We start from the raw sequence: 16,998 nt of genomic DNA on the forward strand, positions 1-16,998 counted from the left end.
CCTTAATAGGAACAAATAATCATTCCTTGAGAGGAAGTGGATGACCCGTATGACTAACCCCCTTCCATTACTTAAACAGGATCATGCCAGTCTAGACTAACTCTTGTTTTTGCAAAATAAAAGCAGCAGCATAGATTTCACCTCTGGGAGTTTCCAGCGCTCTTACTGTGAAGTGCAGATCAATGTTCCTCACGGTCCCTTTGAAGTATGTGATACCCTGGAATGAAACATCCTGTCCGAGGGGACAGTGGATACACACCAATAAAAAAAAAAAAACTACTCCTGCAGCCCTGACAAACAAGAGGGGGAGGGGATTCCCGGCTCTGGGGTCAGACCACTTCTCTTATTCTTGTGACATTCTGAGATTTAGTGGGAATGGTGTTTGGGTCTGCTTCCAGATCCTTTCCCTAAATTGTAGAAAACTGAGAAGACTATGACCCTGCCCTGTTTCTATGGAGACATCTGTGATGCCACACACTGTTCCTGGGAGCCTTGGAAGCCTGTCTTTTCTCGCTTGAACCTCTCTGAAAAGTCAAGCTAAGATTGCTTTTCCCTCTATAAGGGTAGCTGAAAGCAGGTTATTCGGGGACTTTGGTTCTCAATGAAGCAGGAGAGCTTACCTCAGGAATGCAGTTCGACATCCCCCAAGATCGGCAAGGGCCTGATGATGCTTCAGAGCACAGCCAGCCGGGGCTGGGACACACAGGACCCAGAGAGGAAACCACAAAGTATCCGTCAAAACCTCAGCAAGGCAACCCAGGCTGTCGGATGCTTCTACTGCAACGAGGTACGGGGTTGGGTGGAGCGCTTCTAACTGCTGGCTACTGCTGCTCCTCACCTCGCCAAAGGGCCATGGGAGCTATCGGCCAGCAGAGCTTGGGACAGGCTTGGTGACAAGCTGCCACCAAGCCCAGGAGGCCTGAGGACTGCAGCTTCTGGTAGGATAGAGCCCTGGCTGTCCTTGCCCAGCTTCCTGAAGGACCCAGCAGGGAGGTAGCTCTATGGAGTAGCCGGCTTCCTTCCCTGCAGACCCTGGTCTGGACAGACAAGCCCAAAGGAGGAAGTCAACCCGAACTGGGTACAGAGACCCAATCTGTCCTGAAGGTCAGAGAGGAAGGTCAAAGGGTGAGGAGAGAAGCCAAGAGGCAAGAGTCACCTGAGCCCACCATTCACCAGGGGAGCCATAAATGGTGACTCCATAGGCAAGGCTCCATGACATCCTAGTTGGGTGCTGAAAACCCAGCCAAGGGTTATCTCTAACATGGGGCTCCTGGTGTGGTTTCCAGCTGGTCAGGAAAGAAGCGGACCATTGCCACAAGTCACAGCATAGACAGGGCCCCTGCAGCCATACCGAAGGCACACCCAAGCATGTGTTCTCATTTCTTCTCCTGTCAGGACCAGGTCAAGAAACTCACCAGACACAATGGCTTTGTGTCAGAAATGGAAAATCTGAGGAAAGCCTTCCTCATGCGGCCTGGGTGCCCCCAGTTCAGTACCAGGACAACATCCGTGTCTCATGTGGGTAAGACCTCCCCCCGCCCAGTACCACCAAGAGTGACTGCAGAAACTTGCTGCCTCCTGAAACTCTTCAGCCTATAAGGAGCTATTGGTCGTGGTTCTGAAGTGTGTCCTGTGGGAGCATAGACTTTATGAGACCTGTGCTGAGGCTGGGGGATGACCAACCTGAAGGAGAGATGCAAGAAAACAGTTTTATCCCATTCACAATCGTACCTGTTTTGTTGTCACGAGGCCAGTCAGAGTCAAGGCCACACCCTGACCTCTTGGCTCCCTCACCTGCCTTTGCTCCCTGTGTCCGGCACCAGCTTGGACTGTGAAGTTCAGCAATAGCCAGGCCCATGCTCCCAGTCCCCAGCAAAGGGAACTGTGGGATTGTTGGGGGTAAGCCGAGGGGCCACAGAGTCCAGGCTGCAGGCCCTGTGTCTACATCCTGTCACTGGGCACCACCTTTGGTCTACTCAGAGGATACATTGTGGTCAGATGGGTAAGAAGACAGAGCCAGTGTTTTGATGGAGCCCATGATTCAGGCTCACGCCTCCACTGGAAGACTCACTTGTTTAAAGATCACATGGCAGCCTAGAGATTCTGGGACAGAGAGGACTTCTTGGCACCTCTTGGCACCTCTCCCATTCCAGGTTCTGCCACTATGATTGATCTTCCCGGTACCAGCTCTGGAGTTTGGAAGACGACTGAGGACCATCCCTTAGGCAGTCTGGGCTCTGCCACCAGTGTGAATGGTAAGGGGATCCTGGAGGCCTCTGCCTGCATCTTCTGGGGCCCTGGGTAATAAAGCTGCACCCCAGGTATATCTCCTGTGCCCTTATGGAACTCTTCCCAGGGTTGTCTGTCGCTCAAACGCTCTGAGACACAGGCCACCCAGATCCAGGCCTGCAGGACTCTACTCTCTCTAGGGGAAGGCACTATAATATTACTCCTTGTCTTTGGCTGAGCTGCCTCCAAAGGCTGCACTCTATCTTCCCTGTACCACTTGCTTCCAGGCCTCAGGGCACCACAACCTTGAATAGAGAAATAAGCTTTCATTTACCAGAAGGTGAGACAAACAAGGTAATTTTAAGCAATAAATAACCTGTAGTGAACAACTCTCTCCAAGCTTAAGAAGGCAAAGAACCCTGAAGTCTAAAGCAGAACTCTGGGGTTCAAGAGGGTCATGGGGTAAGCAAGGGCAGGAGCAGATGCTTTCTTGTCCTGATTCCCAGAGTATGTGCTAGGTGGGGGGTGGGGGGGTAGGTGGAGGTAGGATCTGAGTACATGCTAGGTGGGGGTGGGATCTGGGTATATGACATGCTAGGTGGGGAGAACCTGGGTATATGCTAGGTAGGGGTGAGATCTGCGTGTATGCTGGGTACCAGTGGGTAGATGTGGTGGTCCCAGGGGCAGCCTCCAAGTCCTTTCTACATAGGCTTCTGGAAACAGACAAGATTTCAGATTTTAATTTGGCAGTGGGAGACAGATAGCTCGCTGGACAAATGCTGTTTTCTGAGGGAGGGTTGGGAAGGGCGGATACTACCATGGAAGATTTCACAGCAGATCCACAGGGAGAAATCCAACTGCTCTCTGGTCTCTGCTTTCTCCACAGGGAAGCTCTTCCCATGCAGCAAGAGTGCTTGTGAGCTCAACTACCCACGGAAGAGGAGTGAGCCCCCAACCCTGAGTCCTACTGGCAGCCCCACGGTGGTCAAGAAGTCCCAGAGGACAAGAACGCCCTGGTATATCTCAGTCATCCATGAGAAGGTAGGGTTCCAGGATGCCTCCTTGTCCTGCTCACCCTGCGGTCTAGATAACTGTGGCTTCAAACGACTCCCAGACACCCGACTTCTGCTGCTAGGGATCCAGTGATTGACAGCCAGCCTCCCCACCCCTACTGCGCATGCTCAGGGACATGCACCGTGCCTCCTTCCTTGTAGCAGGGTGTGGCACTTTAACCTGGCACAGGACTTGTTAATGTGGGTAGCCACCAACCATTCTGTACACCTTCAGCCCAGAAGTCTCTGTGAGTGTGAGTTCTAACAATCTGAGTGACAGAGGCCAGCAAATGCCCAGAGGTTTGTGTACAAGCCAGCACAGGCTGGTGGGATCTCTCCTTAAAAAAAAAAAGATGCTTCTGAGAGTTGAGCCCATAATTTATTCGTCTGAAACTTCGGTTGTTGGAATTTGGCATTTGGGTTTCTCTAGGCTTGTTTTTAAAACAGACAGACAGACAAAAATCAGAAGCACTTAACCTAGGCTTTGGAAGGCTCTGGGTCATCACTAACCCATTTGTCCTATCATTTTGCTTTCTGGAACTCAAGCTTACAGCCCAACACCTTCTGTCACTCTCTTGTTTTGAGACTGAAATGCTCAGGTCGGCTTTGAACTTACTCTACAGAGCAGGCTGACCTTGAATTCACCATCCTCCCATGTGGGGAGCTGACAGAAGGTGGCTATCATCCTTGCAGCCATCTTGAGCTATATACCCTGATAAGAGACTTGTTTACAACAGCCTACAACAACTGAGCACACTCTGATAACATCTTGCTTTAGATACCCAGGATTTTCCCTTGGGTGTGTGAGACTTAAAGGTGTGTGGCTTAAGGGCATGACTTAGAGATCAGATTTAGAGACAAGACCTAAGGGCATGACTTAAAGGTGTGACTTAAAGGTGTGGCTTAGAAGTGAGACATATAAAAGGCAAGAGGCAGACAGAACAGAGTAACAGAGAATCAGACACTTCAGAGAGTACAACTTGGAGAAGGAATTAGGCAGTAGGCACTTGACACTTGGAGGAAGAACTTGGAACTGAGAAAGAGACTAGCAACTGGAACTTGGAGGCACTAGGGACTAGGAACTCAAGACTTGGGACTTGGAGAGAAGAAGAGAGACTGAAGAATAAACAGGATTGAATCACACTCTATCTGGTCTCCATTCCTCGCATCTGTCCTCACTCTCTCTCTTGCTGAACCCTGACCCGCAGACCGGAGCTGCTTGGGACAGTGCGGGCTAACAAGTTAGTCCCCAAGGCTTTTGGCAGTGCAGGCTCGAACACTGACAGAACTGTCCAAGACATATTGGCCCCCAAACATGAGGCAGCTCGAGCCGCAACATTTTTGGCGCCTAACGTGGGGCAGAGTGGGCCTCAACATTTTTGGTGCCCAATGTAGGGCAGTGCAGTTCTCAACATTTCTGGCCCCTAAGCGTGGGGCAGAGTGGTCCTCAACACTCCCACCTCAGCCTCTCAAGTGAGTTGAGATTCCACGCTTACACCACAGACAAATAATAAATCACAGGCTCTATTTCTTTATAGAATGTGTTTTCCCTTTTCTTCTTCCGAGGCTCCTTCAGGGGCAGCCTCCTCATGCCTGAGTCCAGTCGTGTCTCTCTCTAGTCAGCTCCTTTCTCTGTGGTAGGCCTCTTAGCTCCAGGTTGTGCTGATTTTCTCAAATGTATTGCTTACTGTATCTGTATCATGGATTCACGTGTTCATGCACATGCGTGCAGCTGCATGCGTGTGTAAAGGACCTTGGGTGTTGCTCTGAGGGTGCTGCCTGTTTTTCGAGACAGGGTCTCTCATTGAGTAGACTAGGCCAGCCCTAAGGATCTGCCCATGCCCGTCATCCAGGTGCTAGGATATGAGTATGCTCCCCACTCTGGCTTTTTTTTTTAAATGTTGAGTTAACTTTAAATTATTGGTTTTAATAGAGTGAGACAGGTTTTCATTTTTAATTTTTAATAAATTACTTTCATGCAGACGCGTGTTTTGTCTGCATGTGTGTCTGCATTCTGTGTACAGTGCCTGTGGAGTGTGGAGAAGGCACCAGATCCTCGGGATCTAGAGTTACAGATGGTTGTGAGCCATTGTGTGGGTGCTGGGAATCAAACCCTGGTCCTCTGGGAAAGAAACCAAGGGTTCTTAACCACTGAGACATCTCCCCAACACCTATTTTATGTGGGTTCCAGAAATCAAACTCAAGTACTGACTGAGCATCTCCTCAGCTCCTAGCCTGCCTGCCTTTCCTCCTTTCCCTCCTTTCCCTCCTTTCCTTCCTTTCTTTCCTTCCTTCTTTCTTTCCTTTTTTCCTTTCTTTTTCCTCCTTTTTCCTCCTTTCCTTCCATCTTTCCTTCCTTTCATCTTTCTTTCCTTCCTTCTTTCCTTCTTTTCTTCCTTCCTTCCTTCCTTTCCTTCCTTCTTTCCTTCTTTCTTTTTCCTTTCTTCCTTTCTTCCTTCCTTCCTTTCCTTCCTTCTTTCCTTCTTTCTTTTTCCTTCCTTCCTTCCTTCCTTCCTTCCTTCCTTCCTTCCTTCCTCATTCTTTCCTTCCTCCTTCCCACCCCCTCCCTCCCTCCCCTGCCTTCCTCTCCTCCCCTCCCCTTCCCTCCTTTCTGTTCCTCTAGGACAGATAAATCTCCTCTGAGATTTGATCTGTAAACTGGTTTGAGAACTTGGTCTTGGGTGTCCTGAGCTGATCCCTTTCCCTTCAGGACCACTCCCTACTCCTGATGGGAGAAGAGCTCCAGCGTTTCTCAGAGTTGGAGACCCAGATGCAGAAGAAAGATCAGGAGATCCTGATGCTCCAGAGGGAGAAGGAGGCCCTGAAGAAGCAGCTGAAGAACCTTCTCAGAAGCAAAGGCACAGAAACCTCTTCAGCTTCCATCAGGGTGGTGAGCCTTCAGGCAGGCGACCTATAGAAGCACTGAGGTGTCTCCAAGAGCAGAGGACTCTGCTGCCTCTGTCCTTTCAGGTCTTGGCCAAGGGCTGGGTGAGGCAGGTCCTTATGGGCAGGTCTCTTGATTGGTCTGAGACTTGCTATCTAATGATACCTGATGATTCACACTGCACTTAGGTGGGGGCAGGCATGAAGTGGGAGCAGGGAGGAGACTGGAGGTCATGGATAGTGCCTGGGGACCTTGGGAGAAACTGCCCATGAAGATACCTGAGGCAGAACAAACAGGACTGCTCCCTCATCCCTGCAAGGGCTCTGAGGCAGGCATGAGAGGACAGGGCAGCCAGGCCAGCCACAAATGACCACGGTGCCAAGTGTGTGCTGAGACTGGAGCCCTACTGTCCGCCAGGGCTGCTCCTCCACAGCTTTGATCTTCTGGAGAGTACCACATCCTCACCCTACCCTACCCATTTGTTCTTGGAGAGACAGATATTCCCCTCTGAGGGGACGAGAGGGGAGGGAGGACCTCACCTAGGGCTTTCGTGGGGGCAGTTGGAGAGCCCGAGGTTCACAGTAGCATCTGATAGGACCGGTCCTTTGAGACGCCTGCGAAACTGGGGAGGATGAGCATGCTGAAGACCATGTACAAAGAAGAGGATGAGCTACAGCGTTGGATGCAGGTGTGCAGCCAGCTGAAGCCCCGGGCTTTCACCCTCTGATTCTGCTAGGGGAAGACAGGTGCTAGGAGGTCCCAGCCTGGTCTGTGGTGCACCCCCCACCCCAAATGCAGATGAGGACAGTGGATGAGCTCAGTGCCCCTTTCCACCAAGAGCACGGGTGGGTTGTGTCCTGATAGGAAGAGACAAATGAACTAACCTGGAGTTGGTACCCCTCCCTTGTTCCTGGGGGCATCCGTGCCCACCTCCCTTTTCTCTCTGCCCCCTCCAGATGCAGGAGGAATATAACATGGCTGAGAGCAGCAAGGAGCTGCACATGGAACCAGGAAGCACTATAGAGGAAAAGAGCTCTGAGGGGCCACCAGAGGAGATTATATCTGTCAAACTCAAGGCCAGTCAGAGCAAGACTGGGACCCTGCTGGAGGTGGGCCCTGAGGAAGAGGAGGAGGAAACAAAAGGAACTGAGGAGGAAGAGACATTGGTGGATGAGGATGAGGAGTCGTGGGAGCTGAGGGAGGAGGAGGAACATCGTCTCAAGAGGTCATACTCCATGACGGAGTCCTTTGAGGAGGAGCTGATGGCCCAGCTGGAGGAGTACGAGCGGATGTTGATGGACTTCCAGAGTGAACTGGAATTCACAAGGTCCAGATATTCCCTGGCCACAGGTAGGGACAAGAGGCCGATGTGGTCGGGTGTGGGTGCTTGTGTCTGCCAACTCTGAAAGAGAGGCCAGGGATGCGGCTTCCTCTATACCTGGAGTTGCACCAGGGAGATCAAGCAGTCATTCAGACAAGCCATTCAGAGGGCTGGCCGTCAGTCCTCACTCTCTGGCCCTGCCTGTCTGCTCCTTTACTCGTAGGGGCCATCACGTCTTTACAGAGGCAAACTGACTTCCAAGAATCTCAGCTGCGGAAGGTCACCACGGAAAACGAGCTACTGGAGAAGGAACTCCGGGAACGGAAGAAGCAGATACAAGACATGACCGACAAGGTGGTGTGGCCATGCACTCAGCAGCCGTACTAGCCTGTCTCAGAGAGCACAGCCAGCAGAGCCCAGTGGGCCCAGCGGCTCAGGGAGCATGGCCTTCCCTAGGAACAATGATTCACGCTCAGGGCACCAGCTGGTGGCAGCAGAGCCAAGATTCCTACCTAGGGTTGTGGACAACCACAAGCCATACGCACAACCACGGCCCTGTTGTTCTTTGGCCTGGAATATGTGTCCCTCTGTCCTGTGCCGTGATAACCCAGGTCACTTCCTAAACATTTGTGATCCCTGAGTGTCTGGCTAACCATCCCACTCTTACAGGGTGCTTAGCTACGGGGCTCACTCAACGCATGCTTCTGTTACAATACCCAAGATGAAACATTTTATGGATTAGATGGGTGTTTTCCTACCCCCCAAGCTACCCCACAAGTGCCTCCCTCTCATATACCCTCTCCCACCACAAAGGCTTCTAAGTCTTCTAGAAAATTCTTCAAGAAACTCCACTGAGGCATCAGATAATGCTCCCCAAAGGGTTATCTTCATTGCGTCACCAGTGAATATCTGCCTCTTTCCCCGGTTCCTCTCCCACCTTCCGAGGGCAGGCATCCCTTTCCTCATCCTTTGGCTTCCTTGGATCATCCTATCCCAACTTGATCGAGGTCAGTGTTTGTGCACATCCTTGCATCCATTATTTGAGACACACATGAGTTTCACTCAACAAATACCAAGGCTCCTGTCCTGATCTTAAGCGTCTGTAACCAGATTCTTCTCTTTCTTGATGACAGCCTGATGTTTTTGCGTAGAAACTGAGGAGATTCTTTCTTTTTTGAAAGGAAGTCTGTCTGTAAAGCTTCAGGAACACAAGCTACCTGAAAACGCCTTGATTCTATACACTGATAACCGTCAGGTTGAGCACAGTTGGGAAATCCTTATCCCAGACTGCTAACTAACGAAGGTGAAGGGATTGTTCTTGTAGCTTACAGACCTGCTGGTGAGAAGCCCAAGGTCAAAAATCCTGTGTCTTGAAGGTTGTCTGTTGGAAAGCTATGAGATCCTGTCTCTGTCAAGGGTGTCCTGAAACTGAACAGAGTTGTTCCTTTCATATATATATATATGTATATAATTATATTTAAATAAATATATAAATATATATGACTATATAAATATAAATAAATATAAATATATATTTTTATATAATTATATACATGATTTATATATAAATATATATTTAAAGAAATATATATTTGGAGTGTTGACTGGTGTTTTGCCTGTATGTTTGTCTGTGTGAAGGTGTCAGATCCCCTGGAATTGGAATATGGACAGTTGTAAGCTGCCACATGGGTGGGTGCTGGGAATTGAATCCTGGTCGTCTGGAAGAGCAGCCGGCACCGTTAACCAATGAGCCGTCTCTCTAGCCCCTATTTTTTTCCTACATAACATTTTTGTTGATTCTCTGGAAGTTTGGTATCATGCACCCCAATCACAATCCTTTCCCAGTCTCTCCATATCTGCCTGCCTTGTGACCTCTCCCCGGCTCCCAAAGAAGAAAAGATAAAAGTAATTTTAAAGGAAGAAAAGAAAAAAAATAAGTCCATTTTGTGTTATCTGTCTCACTGGAGCATGGTCAAAATTCTTAGTGGCTGGTCCCTTAAATAGAGCAGAGTCCTTCCCCTCCCACACTGACTTGTTCCCTCCTAGCCTGGTGTATCATCACGCACTGAAGAGGCACTCGGTGGCCTTCGGGACGTGTGTCCTACGTTCTAGAATCTTTGCTTGCACCGCTGTGCATGTCTTTGTTCTGGTCTCTCTTCTCTTGTTCTGACACAACAGAAGGGAGCAGCCTGGGGATCAAAGGCTCATTTTCGCTCACGGGTGAGCAAATCCGGGTCACAGTCCCTCGTGCAGCCAAGTCAAGGCTGGAGCCAGAAGCAGCTGAAATCCACAGTCAAGAGCAGAGGGGAGTGAACGCTTGCACACCTGATGCTCAGAGAACAGTGTTTACTCCTGCACAGTCCAGGGCCCCAGCCAGGGAAGGGCGCTGTCTGCTTTCAGGCTTGGCCCTTCCAATATAAATTAACCATCAAGACGATCTCCCTACAGTCATGCCCACAGACCAACATGGTCTCTCTGATTTCTGTTAAACTTGCTGGCCCAGGGCTGCCTGGAACCTGGACTATGCAGGTGACTACATTGTGGTCCCGGCAGAGTGGCTGCCTGGAGTTTCCTTAGAGTCTTGTCTAGTCTTTGGGGTAGTCAAGGTTGAAAGCCAGGGAGCTGGAAGAGTGTCTTAGTTTCAAGTATAAAGGCTTCTTGCTTGGGTTCTGGGCCTGCAGGCAGGAGACTGAGAGTGTCCACAACTCAGCACAGCAAGGCTCTCAGCTTCCTGTAACAGCTGGCCACTGGCCACCATTCCTCTCTGACATTTACAGCACACTGAGTGTGAACATTACTGTCTCTGGCTTCCCTGTGAACAGTCTGGTTTTCTTGGCTCTGTAACGTTGGACACCATCCAACACTCTGCTTCCTTTGTCCTTGGGTCCTCTCTCTTCTTCCACATCCTTCTGGCAGAACCCCACAGCGTTCATTCCTGGGAGGGCCAGGGAGGCAGGACAGGTGTCTGGGCTTCATGTGCTCTGTGCCTGGGACCCAGGCTGACTCCACTGTCTGCCCTGCAGTTCTCCAATCTCCGGGAGGAAAAGAAACATCAGGAAATAATGGGACTCATAGAAAAGGAAAACCTGATCCTTCGACAGGTGACAGCCTAGGCATTGCTGAAGGCTGGGCTACCATTGTTGTGGGCTGGGCTACCATTGTTGTGGGCTGGGTTACTGTTGTTGTGGGCTGGGCTACCATTGTTGTGGGCTGGGTTACTGTTGTTGTGGGCTGGGCTACCGTTTGTTGTGGGCTGGGCTACCGTTGTTGTGGGCTGGGCTATGGTTATGGGCTGGGCTACCATGAGGGACACAATAAGGCTGGAGCATCTGCACAGTTGAGTCAGGCCTTCATCCAGGCAGAACCACTCAACAGACTGGGGATCTGGCAATGGCTGGGCTGGGTTGCAGGAACCTGAGGTTCGTTGCCACCACCTTTTGGGAAGACGTGGTAAGGACCACTAATGCCCTGCGTCTCCGGGTTCTCCCCAGCAAGTGGCAGACTTGAAGTCGGAGCTCGCCAACAGTGAGCAGACCATCGAAGAGCTGAACACCCAAACCAAAGAGCTGGAGGATCAGGTCAACACCGACAAGGACCACCTGAGGCGCTGGAAGGAGTTACACGATGACCTACAGGCGCGGAATGAGATGATCCAACAGGCAGAGCAACAGACTCATGTGGTCCTGGAAGGCACCCAGGCCAGGGTAATGACCATCCACACGGACCACATCCCCAGCAGACAGGGGCGTGGCTCATCCTGCCTCCGGTCACAATTGCAGTGTAGAGTTGATGTTTGGCAAGTGCTGGAGGAGGGAGTGAAAGCTCATAGAACATTCTGGAAATACAGAGGGCAAGGGCCAACACTGTTCATGGAGAAAGTGGGCCTTGGGGTCAACAAGAGAAAAGGGCAGGAGGAAGTGTGTTTGTGTCCATGTCTCCCCCAGTGTGGGTGCTGAGATCTTGTAAACTGTGGTGCTTTGAACAAGAATGGCCCTCATAGGTTCATATGTTTACATGCTTGGTCTCCAGGTGATCGAACTTGCTTGGGAAGGGTTAGGGAGTGTGGCCTTGTTGAAGGATGATGGGCTTTGAGGTTTGAAAAGACTCATACCATGCCTAGTGTCTCCCTCTCTGCCTCCTACATGTGGGTCAAGATGTAAGTTCTTACGTATGTTTGCTGTGTCATCATGGATGTCGGCTCTGTAAACCCTGTGGCCAAACGAGCGCTTTCTTTTTATACTTTATATTTAAAGTATAAAAAGTATATATATTAAAGTATAAGTATATTTATATACTTATATAAATTTATATAATTATATTCTTATACTTTAATATATTTTAATATATTATTTTAATATACTTTAATATATTATAAGTATATTTATACTTTTCTTTTTGCCTTGGTCATAGTCTTAGTGGAGAAATAGTAAAAGTAACTAGACAGACTCGAACTCGGGTCCTCTACAGGAGTACGACAGGCTCTTAACTGCTGAGTCACCTTGCTTGTCACAGTCTATGTTAGAGTATTTAGCTGGCTTGATCTTGTGCGTTCACATACGGGATGGATGCTCATGTCCAAATCCTCTGACCCCCACATCCCTTCCTCCTTGTTTGTTCCTGCACTTTGGGGCTGGAGGAGATCTTCTTACTATCCCTGCTAGAGGTGGGAGCTGGAGCAGAGAGGACAGGCAACCCAGACCTGCCTGCAGGTGAACTGGGCCCAGATCTTTCTGTCTTGAGCTGCTGCAGTGCCCTAAACCCACCCAGCACAGAGACGTGTTTGTGAGGGACTCAGGCTGGATGAGAAATTCAGTTCAGAGCTGATCTTACAGAGTCCCCTAAAGGGGGAAGCTGTGTGCAGATACAGGCTTTTGACAGATCTCTCTCCCTCGCCCACCCGTGTACCAGGGTAGGTAGCTTAATCCAGCTCTGTCCTCTGCCCTGTTCCGGTCATCCCTGTTGGCCAGCTGGTGTCTGTTAGGAAACTGCTTCTGATTCTATTATGGTCCTAGGGACAGCACCGGCCTAGAGAAGGTGTGTCTTGTATCATTTGTGTGTGGACTTGGTAGACACTGTAATGTTGAGTTGACAAAAATTCTGAGTCAGTGATCTGCAGAACAGAGTGCTGATAGGTGAGGCTTCTGAGGAGAGGGAAACTGAGGCTGGACACCCCAGGTGACTGCTACCTCCTGACCAGAGGCAACAAACACTAAGCCTGCAACACTCTGGGTTCCTTGGGAACCTTGCATGGTGTTTGATGTGAAATGGGCACCCAAGAAACCCTGGAAAGACAGTGGAGGCAAGCAATCCAGAGTTCCAGATTAGCCTCAGCTACCCAGGGAGTTCTGGGTCAGCCTGGGCTACATTAAACCCTGTCTCCAGGGGCTGCAGAGATGGCTCAGCAGTTAAGGCTGCTCTTTCAGGTAACCTGAGTCCAGTTCTTAATACCCACACAGTGGTGCACAAGCATCTGTCACTGCAGTTCCAGGGGGACCCAACACCCTTTTCTGGCCTCAGAGGGCACTAGCTTGTGGCACACAGACAGGCTGACAACACTCTCATGGACATGCAATAAAAATAGATATATCTTTCAAAAAAGACCTTGTGTCAATAGCAACATTAGAAGGAAGGAAGACCCCGTCACTTGACCTTGCCTAGCAGGTGGCCTAGGAGGTAGCCATGCATGCAGTTTTAGGCAATGCAAGTTCTCTCTGGCTTCCTTTGGATGTTTCTGTATTGCCAGGGGGGTTCCAGACACTGTGTGAGAGGGTTGATCTTGTATCCATGGCTGGCGTGGTATCTGTCTAAGGAATACTGGGGTACGGGTTGGAAGATTTGAGTCCTGAGCATGTGGTTAGCTTACCCTTGGATGCTGGCTAGATGACCAAACCCAAGCTCAAGGATACAAACAGGCACCAAAGCCTGAAACACCCACAGGATGACTCCTAGGGTAACGCCTAGGAGCTGGTGCACAGCATGGGTGCCTCGTCCCAGGAGGGAAAGAAGAAGAGTCATATGCCCACAGGCAGGATTCACAGCACTCCGAACCATCCGCCTGCTTCCTGGAGAATGTCCTGGTGGTCTAGGAGGAAGGTGCTAACTGGGGAGGAGAGAGCCGGCTTTACGGGTCCTGTACACCCTGTATCATTTTGATTAGATTTGGTTTCTAATTATGTTTTTAATGTCATGGGTGAGACCCAGGGCCTTGTGCATGCTAAGCAAGTGCTTTACAAGAATGGAATCCAGTCCTGATCTTATTTTTTAAAATTTGTATTACAATTCTTTCCTCCCTCTCTGTGTCTCCATCTCTCTGTCTCTTTCCCTCGTGTACGCTCACATTTGAGCAAGTGGATGTGTGTAGGTCAGAGGCTAATTTTTAGGAGTTGGTTCCCTCCTTGCACTATGTGGGTCTCGGGGATGGAATTCAGGTCATCAGCCACAATGACAAATACCTTACCTGATGAGCTGTCTCACTGGCCCCATAGCTACTTTTTGATGTCAAGGTGTGTGTGTGTGTGTGTGTGTGTGTGTGTGTGTGTGATGAGAGATTTGTCTAAACAGTGGAAAGTTTCTAGAGAAGGGATAGGGTAAATTGTTACAGAGATGGGGCTGGAGAGATGGCTCAGCCATGAAGAGCACTGGCTGCTCTTCCAGAGTACCTGTTCAATTCCCAGCACCCACATGGCAGCTTACAACCTAGTAACTTCATTCCCGTGGGATCTGACGCCCTCTTCTGGCCTCTGTGAGCATTGCATGCATTTGGTGCACAGACATAACACGTAGGCAAAACTCCTATGCATGTAAAACAAATTAAAGCAAAACAAGGGGCTGGTGAGATGGCTCAGTGGTTAAGAGCACTGACTGCTCTTCCAGAGGTCATGAGTTCAAATCCCAGCAACCACATGGTGGCTCACAACCATCCATAATGAGATCTGATGCCCTCATATGGGTGTCTGAAGACAGCTACAGTGTACTTACACAAAATAAATAAATAAATTCTTTAAAAAAAAAAGCAAAACAAAAAGAGAGGCTGAGAGGCTGAGGTCTTCAGTGGCAGCTGGAAACTAAAGTTTGAAAATTTATCTTGTGTTTGCCACTGTTTATTATTATTATTATTATTATTATTATTATTATTATTTTATTTTCCCTTTCCTTCTCTCTTGGTCCGGCCCCACTTGCTACAGCCCAAAGGTTTATTTGTTTATTGTATGTAAGTACACTGCAGGTGTCTGTAGACACACCATAAGAGGGCATCAGGTGTTTTCAGACACACCATAAGAGGGCATCGGATCTCATTGTGGATGGTTGTGAGCCACCCTGTGGTTGCTGAGAATTGAACTCAGGACCTCTGGAAGAGCAGTCAGTGCTCTTAACCGCTGAGCCATCTCTCCAGCACTCTTTTTTTAAAAAAAGTATTTTTATTGTGAGTCTGTGTGAATATGCCTTCAGAAGCCAGAAGAGGGCATCAGATCTCCTGGAACTGGAGATACAAGCAGCAGTGAGTCCTGAACTCAGCTCCTCTGCGAGACTGGCAAGTGCTCTTAATCATGGAGCCATCTCTCCAGCTGTGATGATATTTTAAAGCTGTGTACAGGACTGGGCATACATCTCGGTAGTGGAAAGCTTGCCTCATTAGCATATGAGAAGCCCTCATTTCCACCGTGCAAGCGTGTGTGTGTGTGTGTGTGTGTGTGTGTGTGTGTGTGTGTGTGCGCGCACACACACATTTTTCTAGTTTAAGAACATAAAAATAAGCGTGTTGGTATGTTAAAGCTTTTGTGCTTCGGTGTGGGGCCACCCAAGGAACTGGGGTCTGATCCAGAACACTCTAGCTCTGGGGCATTCTAGCTCCGTTTCCAGCCATGGCACGCAGAGGCAAGAAATACTTTCCTGGCTTACTGTGGCAGAGCCAGGCAGTGTTCTCTGTAGCAGCAGGGGTGCCTTTCACCTTTGTTCACAGCTCGAGAAGCTAAGGAATAAGATCATGCAGGCTGTCTTCAGTGTCAGTGGGAACAAGAACTTGTCCACCGAACTCTCTGATACCTACATCCTGGAATCCCTGCAGGTGAGGAGAGTCAAGCTGTCCACACTGCCCACCACCCGAGGCTGAGGGAGGAGGGGAGGCCTCGGCTCACTTTGAAAACCCAGCTTTCTCCTGCCTAGGCCCTCCTTACACTGTAACCCCAGGACAGTCCTTTTTCCCTGCTTAACCCAGGAGACCAGGCTATCCCTGGGGATAGCTGTAGCATGGAGTTGTAGAACCAGAGATAGAGCCTCATGGAGGAGGGACACTCAGCTATCCTAACCGTCATCTCTGCATGGGGAGAGGGACAGGCTGCCTGTATTCTGGAAGTTGTCTGCCCAGCTCAGCTTCCTTGGTGGAGCCTCCTCTATAGAAGCTGCTGGGCCAGAGTCCTGGTACAGACTCCTCCCTCTTGGTCTCAGCCTTGCCACCTCCTAGAGACCTAGAGTCCCTCAAAGCAGAAGCTTTAGATGGGTCTGAGGCTGCAGCAAAATCAATGCAGGCTTTGGTGCATATGGACTGGACTAGTCACCGTCTTCCAGCCCTTGGGGCTAATCCTAGGGCTGTGCGCTTCTCTAAACTGTAGGGTTTTAAAAGGGGATAGACATGCTTACCCTGAAGGTATTGGGCACCAGAGTTTTGGGGATCACTGAGGTCCCAGGCTGCTTTGGTTGGGGCCACATGTGACACAGGGTCTCATGTCATTAGCAGCCACTCTGTCCCATTATGTTGCCCTGTGAGCCCAACATGCCGGCGTTTCCCTGTGGTTCATGGGGAGTGAGCCTGAGTCGCTGCTATCTCTGAGGAGCAGGACCCTGGGGATAGGCCTCTGGCCTTGTGTCTGCTGATGGGGAGGGAAGTGGGACAGGACAGAGAAGACGCATGAGGTCCCATAACACTCTCTGCTAGGAGTGGGGCCAGAGCTGGGGAGGGACCAATGGCCCTTCTGCATGAGATCCGGCAGCTTTCTGGTCTGCAGGCATCTAAGGTTCCCTTGAGTGCTGTGTTGACCAAAGGGGTGGGTTTATAGCGAAGGTTAGGCATGAGCCTACTCCTGGGACAAGTGCATTTTCTCCTTCTACCCTACCTCCTGTGGCATCATAGCCCTGGCAGGGACACACACTCCAGAGGCAGAACTCTCAGCCATTGTTTTGATATGGGTTTGCACTTGCCTACTGCAGAAAGTCCTGGGGTGGGTGGTAGGAGGCCTTGGTGCAGAGCTAAGGCCACCCATTGACTACGTTTCTTGTTCAGAGGATCATCACGGAGAGGAGTGACTTCTACAGTCAGCTGAAGCAAAAGGGCGTGAAGGTGCCCCCGCTACAGCAGTCAGATGTCTCCCTGCCCACCAAGATCAAGAAGATGCTCCCCAAGTGATAAGACCATGTCCAGCTGAGGCCAGTGCCCTGCTGTAGCCACGTGCTATGTGGCTAGTTCTGTGATAGAGAATTAAACCTTAGAGTTGATTGGCCACCGTCTCATCTTCTTC

At 50.0% G+C, this 16,998-nt stretch overlaps 1 protein-coding gene across 2 annotated transcripts; it reads left to right on the top strand.

Moving 5' to 3' along the window:
- The first annotated feature begins 502 nt into the window (after nt 1–502).
- Ccdc27 (coiled-coil domain containing 27) lies at nt 503–16,980 on the top strand. Of its 2 annotated transcripts, XM_034503969.2 has the most exons (12): nt 503–787; nt 1,396–1,522; nt 2,154–2,255; nt 3,116–3,270; nt 5,992–6,171; nt 6,761–6,853; nt 7,122–7,515; nt 7,710–7,840; nt 10,510–10,587; nt 10,978–11,190; nt 15,447–15,551; nt 16,764–16,980. In XM_034503969.2, exons 1-12 carry the CDS (start codon nt 602–604, stop codon nt 16,884–16,886), a joined length of 1,887 nt encoding a protein of 628 aa, XP_034359860.1. In that variant the 5' UTR covers nt 503–601; the 3' UTR covers nt 16,887–16,980. The 2 variants fall into 2 exon arrangements, with proteins under 2 accessions (XP_034359860.1, XP_076789600.1); XM_076933485.1 differs by lacking the exon at nt 10,510–10,587.
- Nucleotides 16,981–16,998: the final 18 nt, after the last annotated feature.

The sequence above is a fragment of the Arvicanthis niloticus genome, chromosome 5 (genome assembly GCF_011762505.2).
Source record: "Arvicanthis niloticus isolate mArvNil1 chromosome 5, mArvNil1.pat.X, whole genome shotgun sequence".
In the NCBI taxonomy this organism is placed as follows: Eukaryota; Metazoa; Chordata; class Mammalia; order Rodentia; family Muridae; genus Arvicanthis; species Arvicanthis niloticus.

Coding starts and splice junctions, on each gene's coding strand:
- Ccdc27 (XM_034503969.2), top strand. CDS start 602: ATGAAGCAGGAGAGCTTACCTCAGGAATGCAGTTCGACATCCCCCAAG. Junction 3,271..5,991: donor TCTCAGTCATCCATGAGAAG/GTAGGGTTCCAG, acceptor CTTTCCCTTCAG/GACCACTCCCTACTCCTGAT. Junction 10,588..10,977: donor AAAACCTGATCCTTCGACAG/GTGACAGCCTAG, acceptor GGTTCTCCCCAG/CAAGTGGCAGACTTGAAGTC.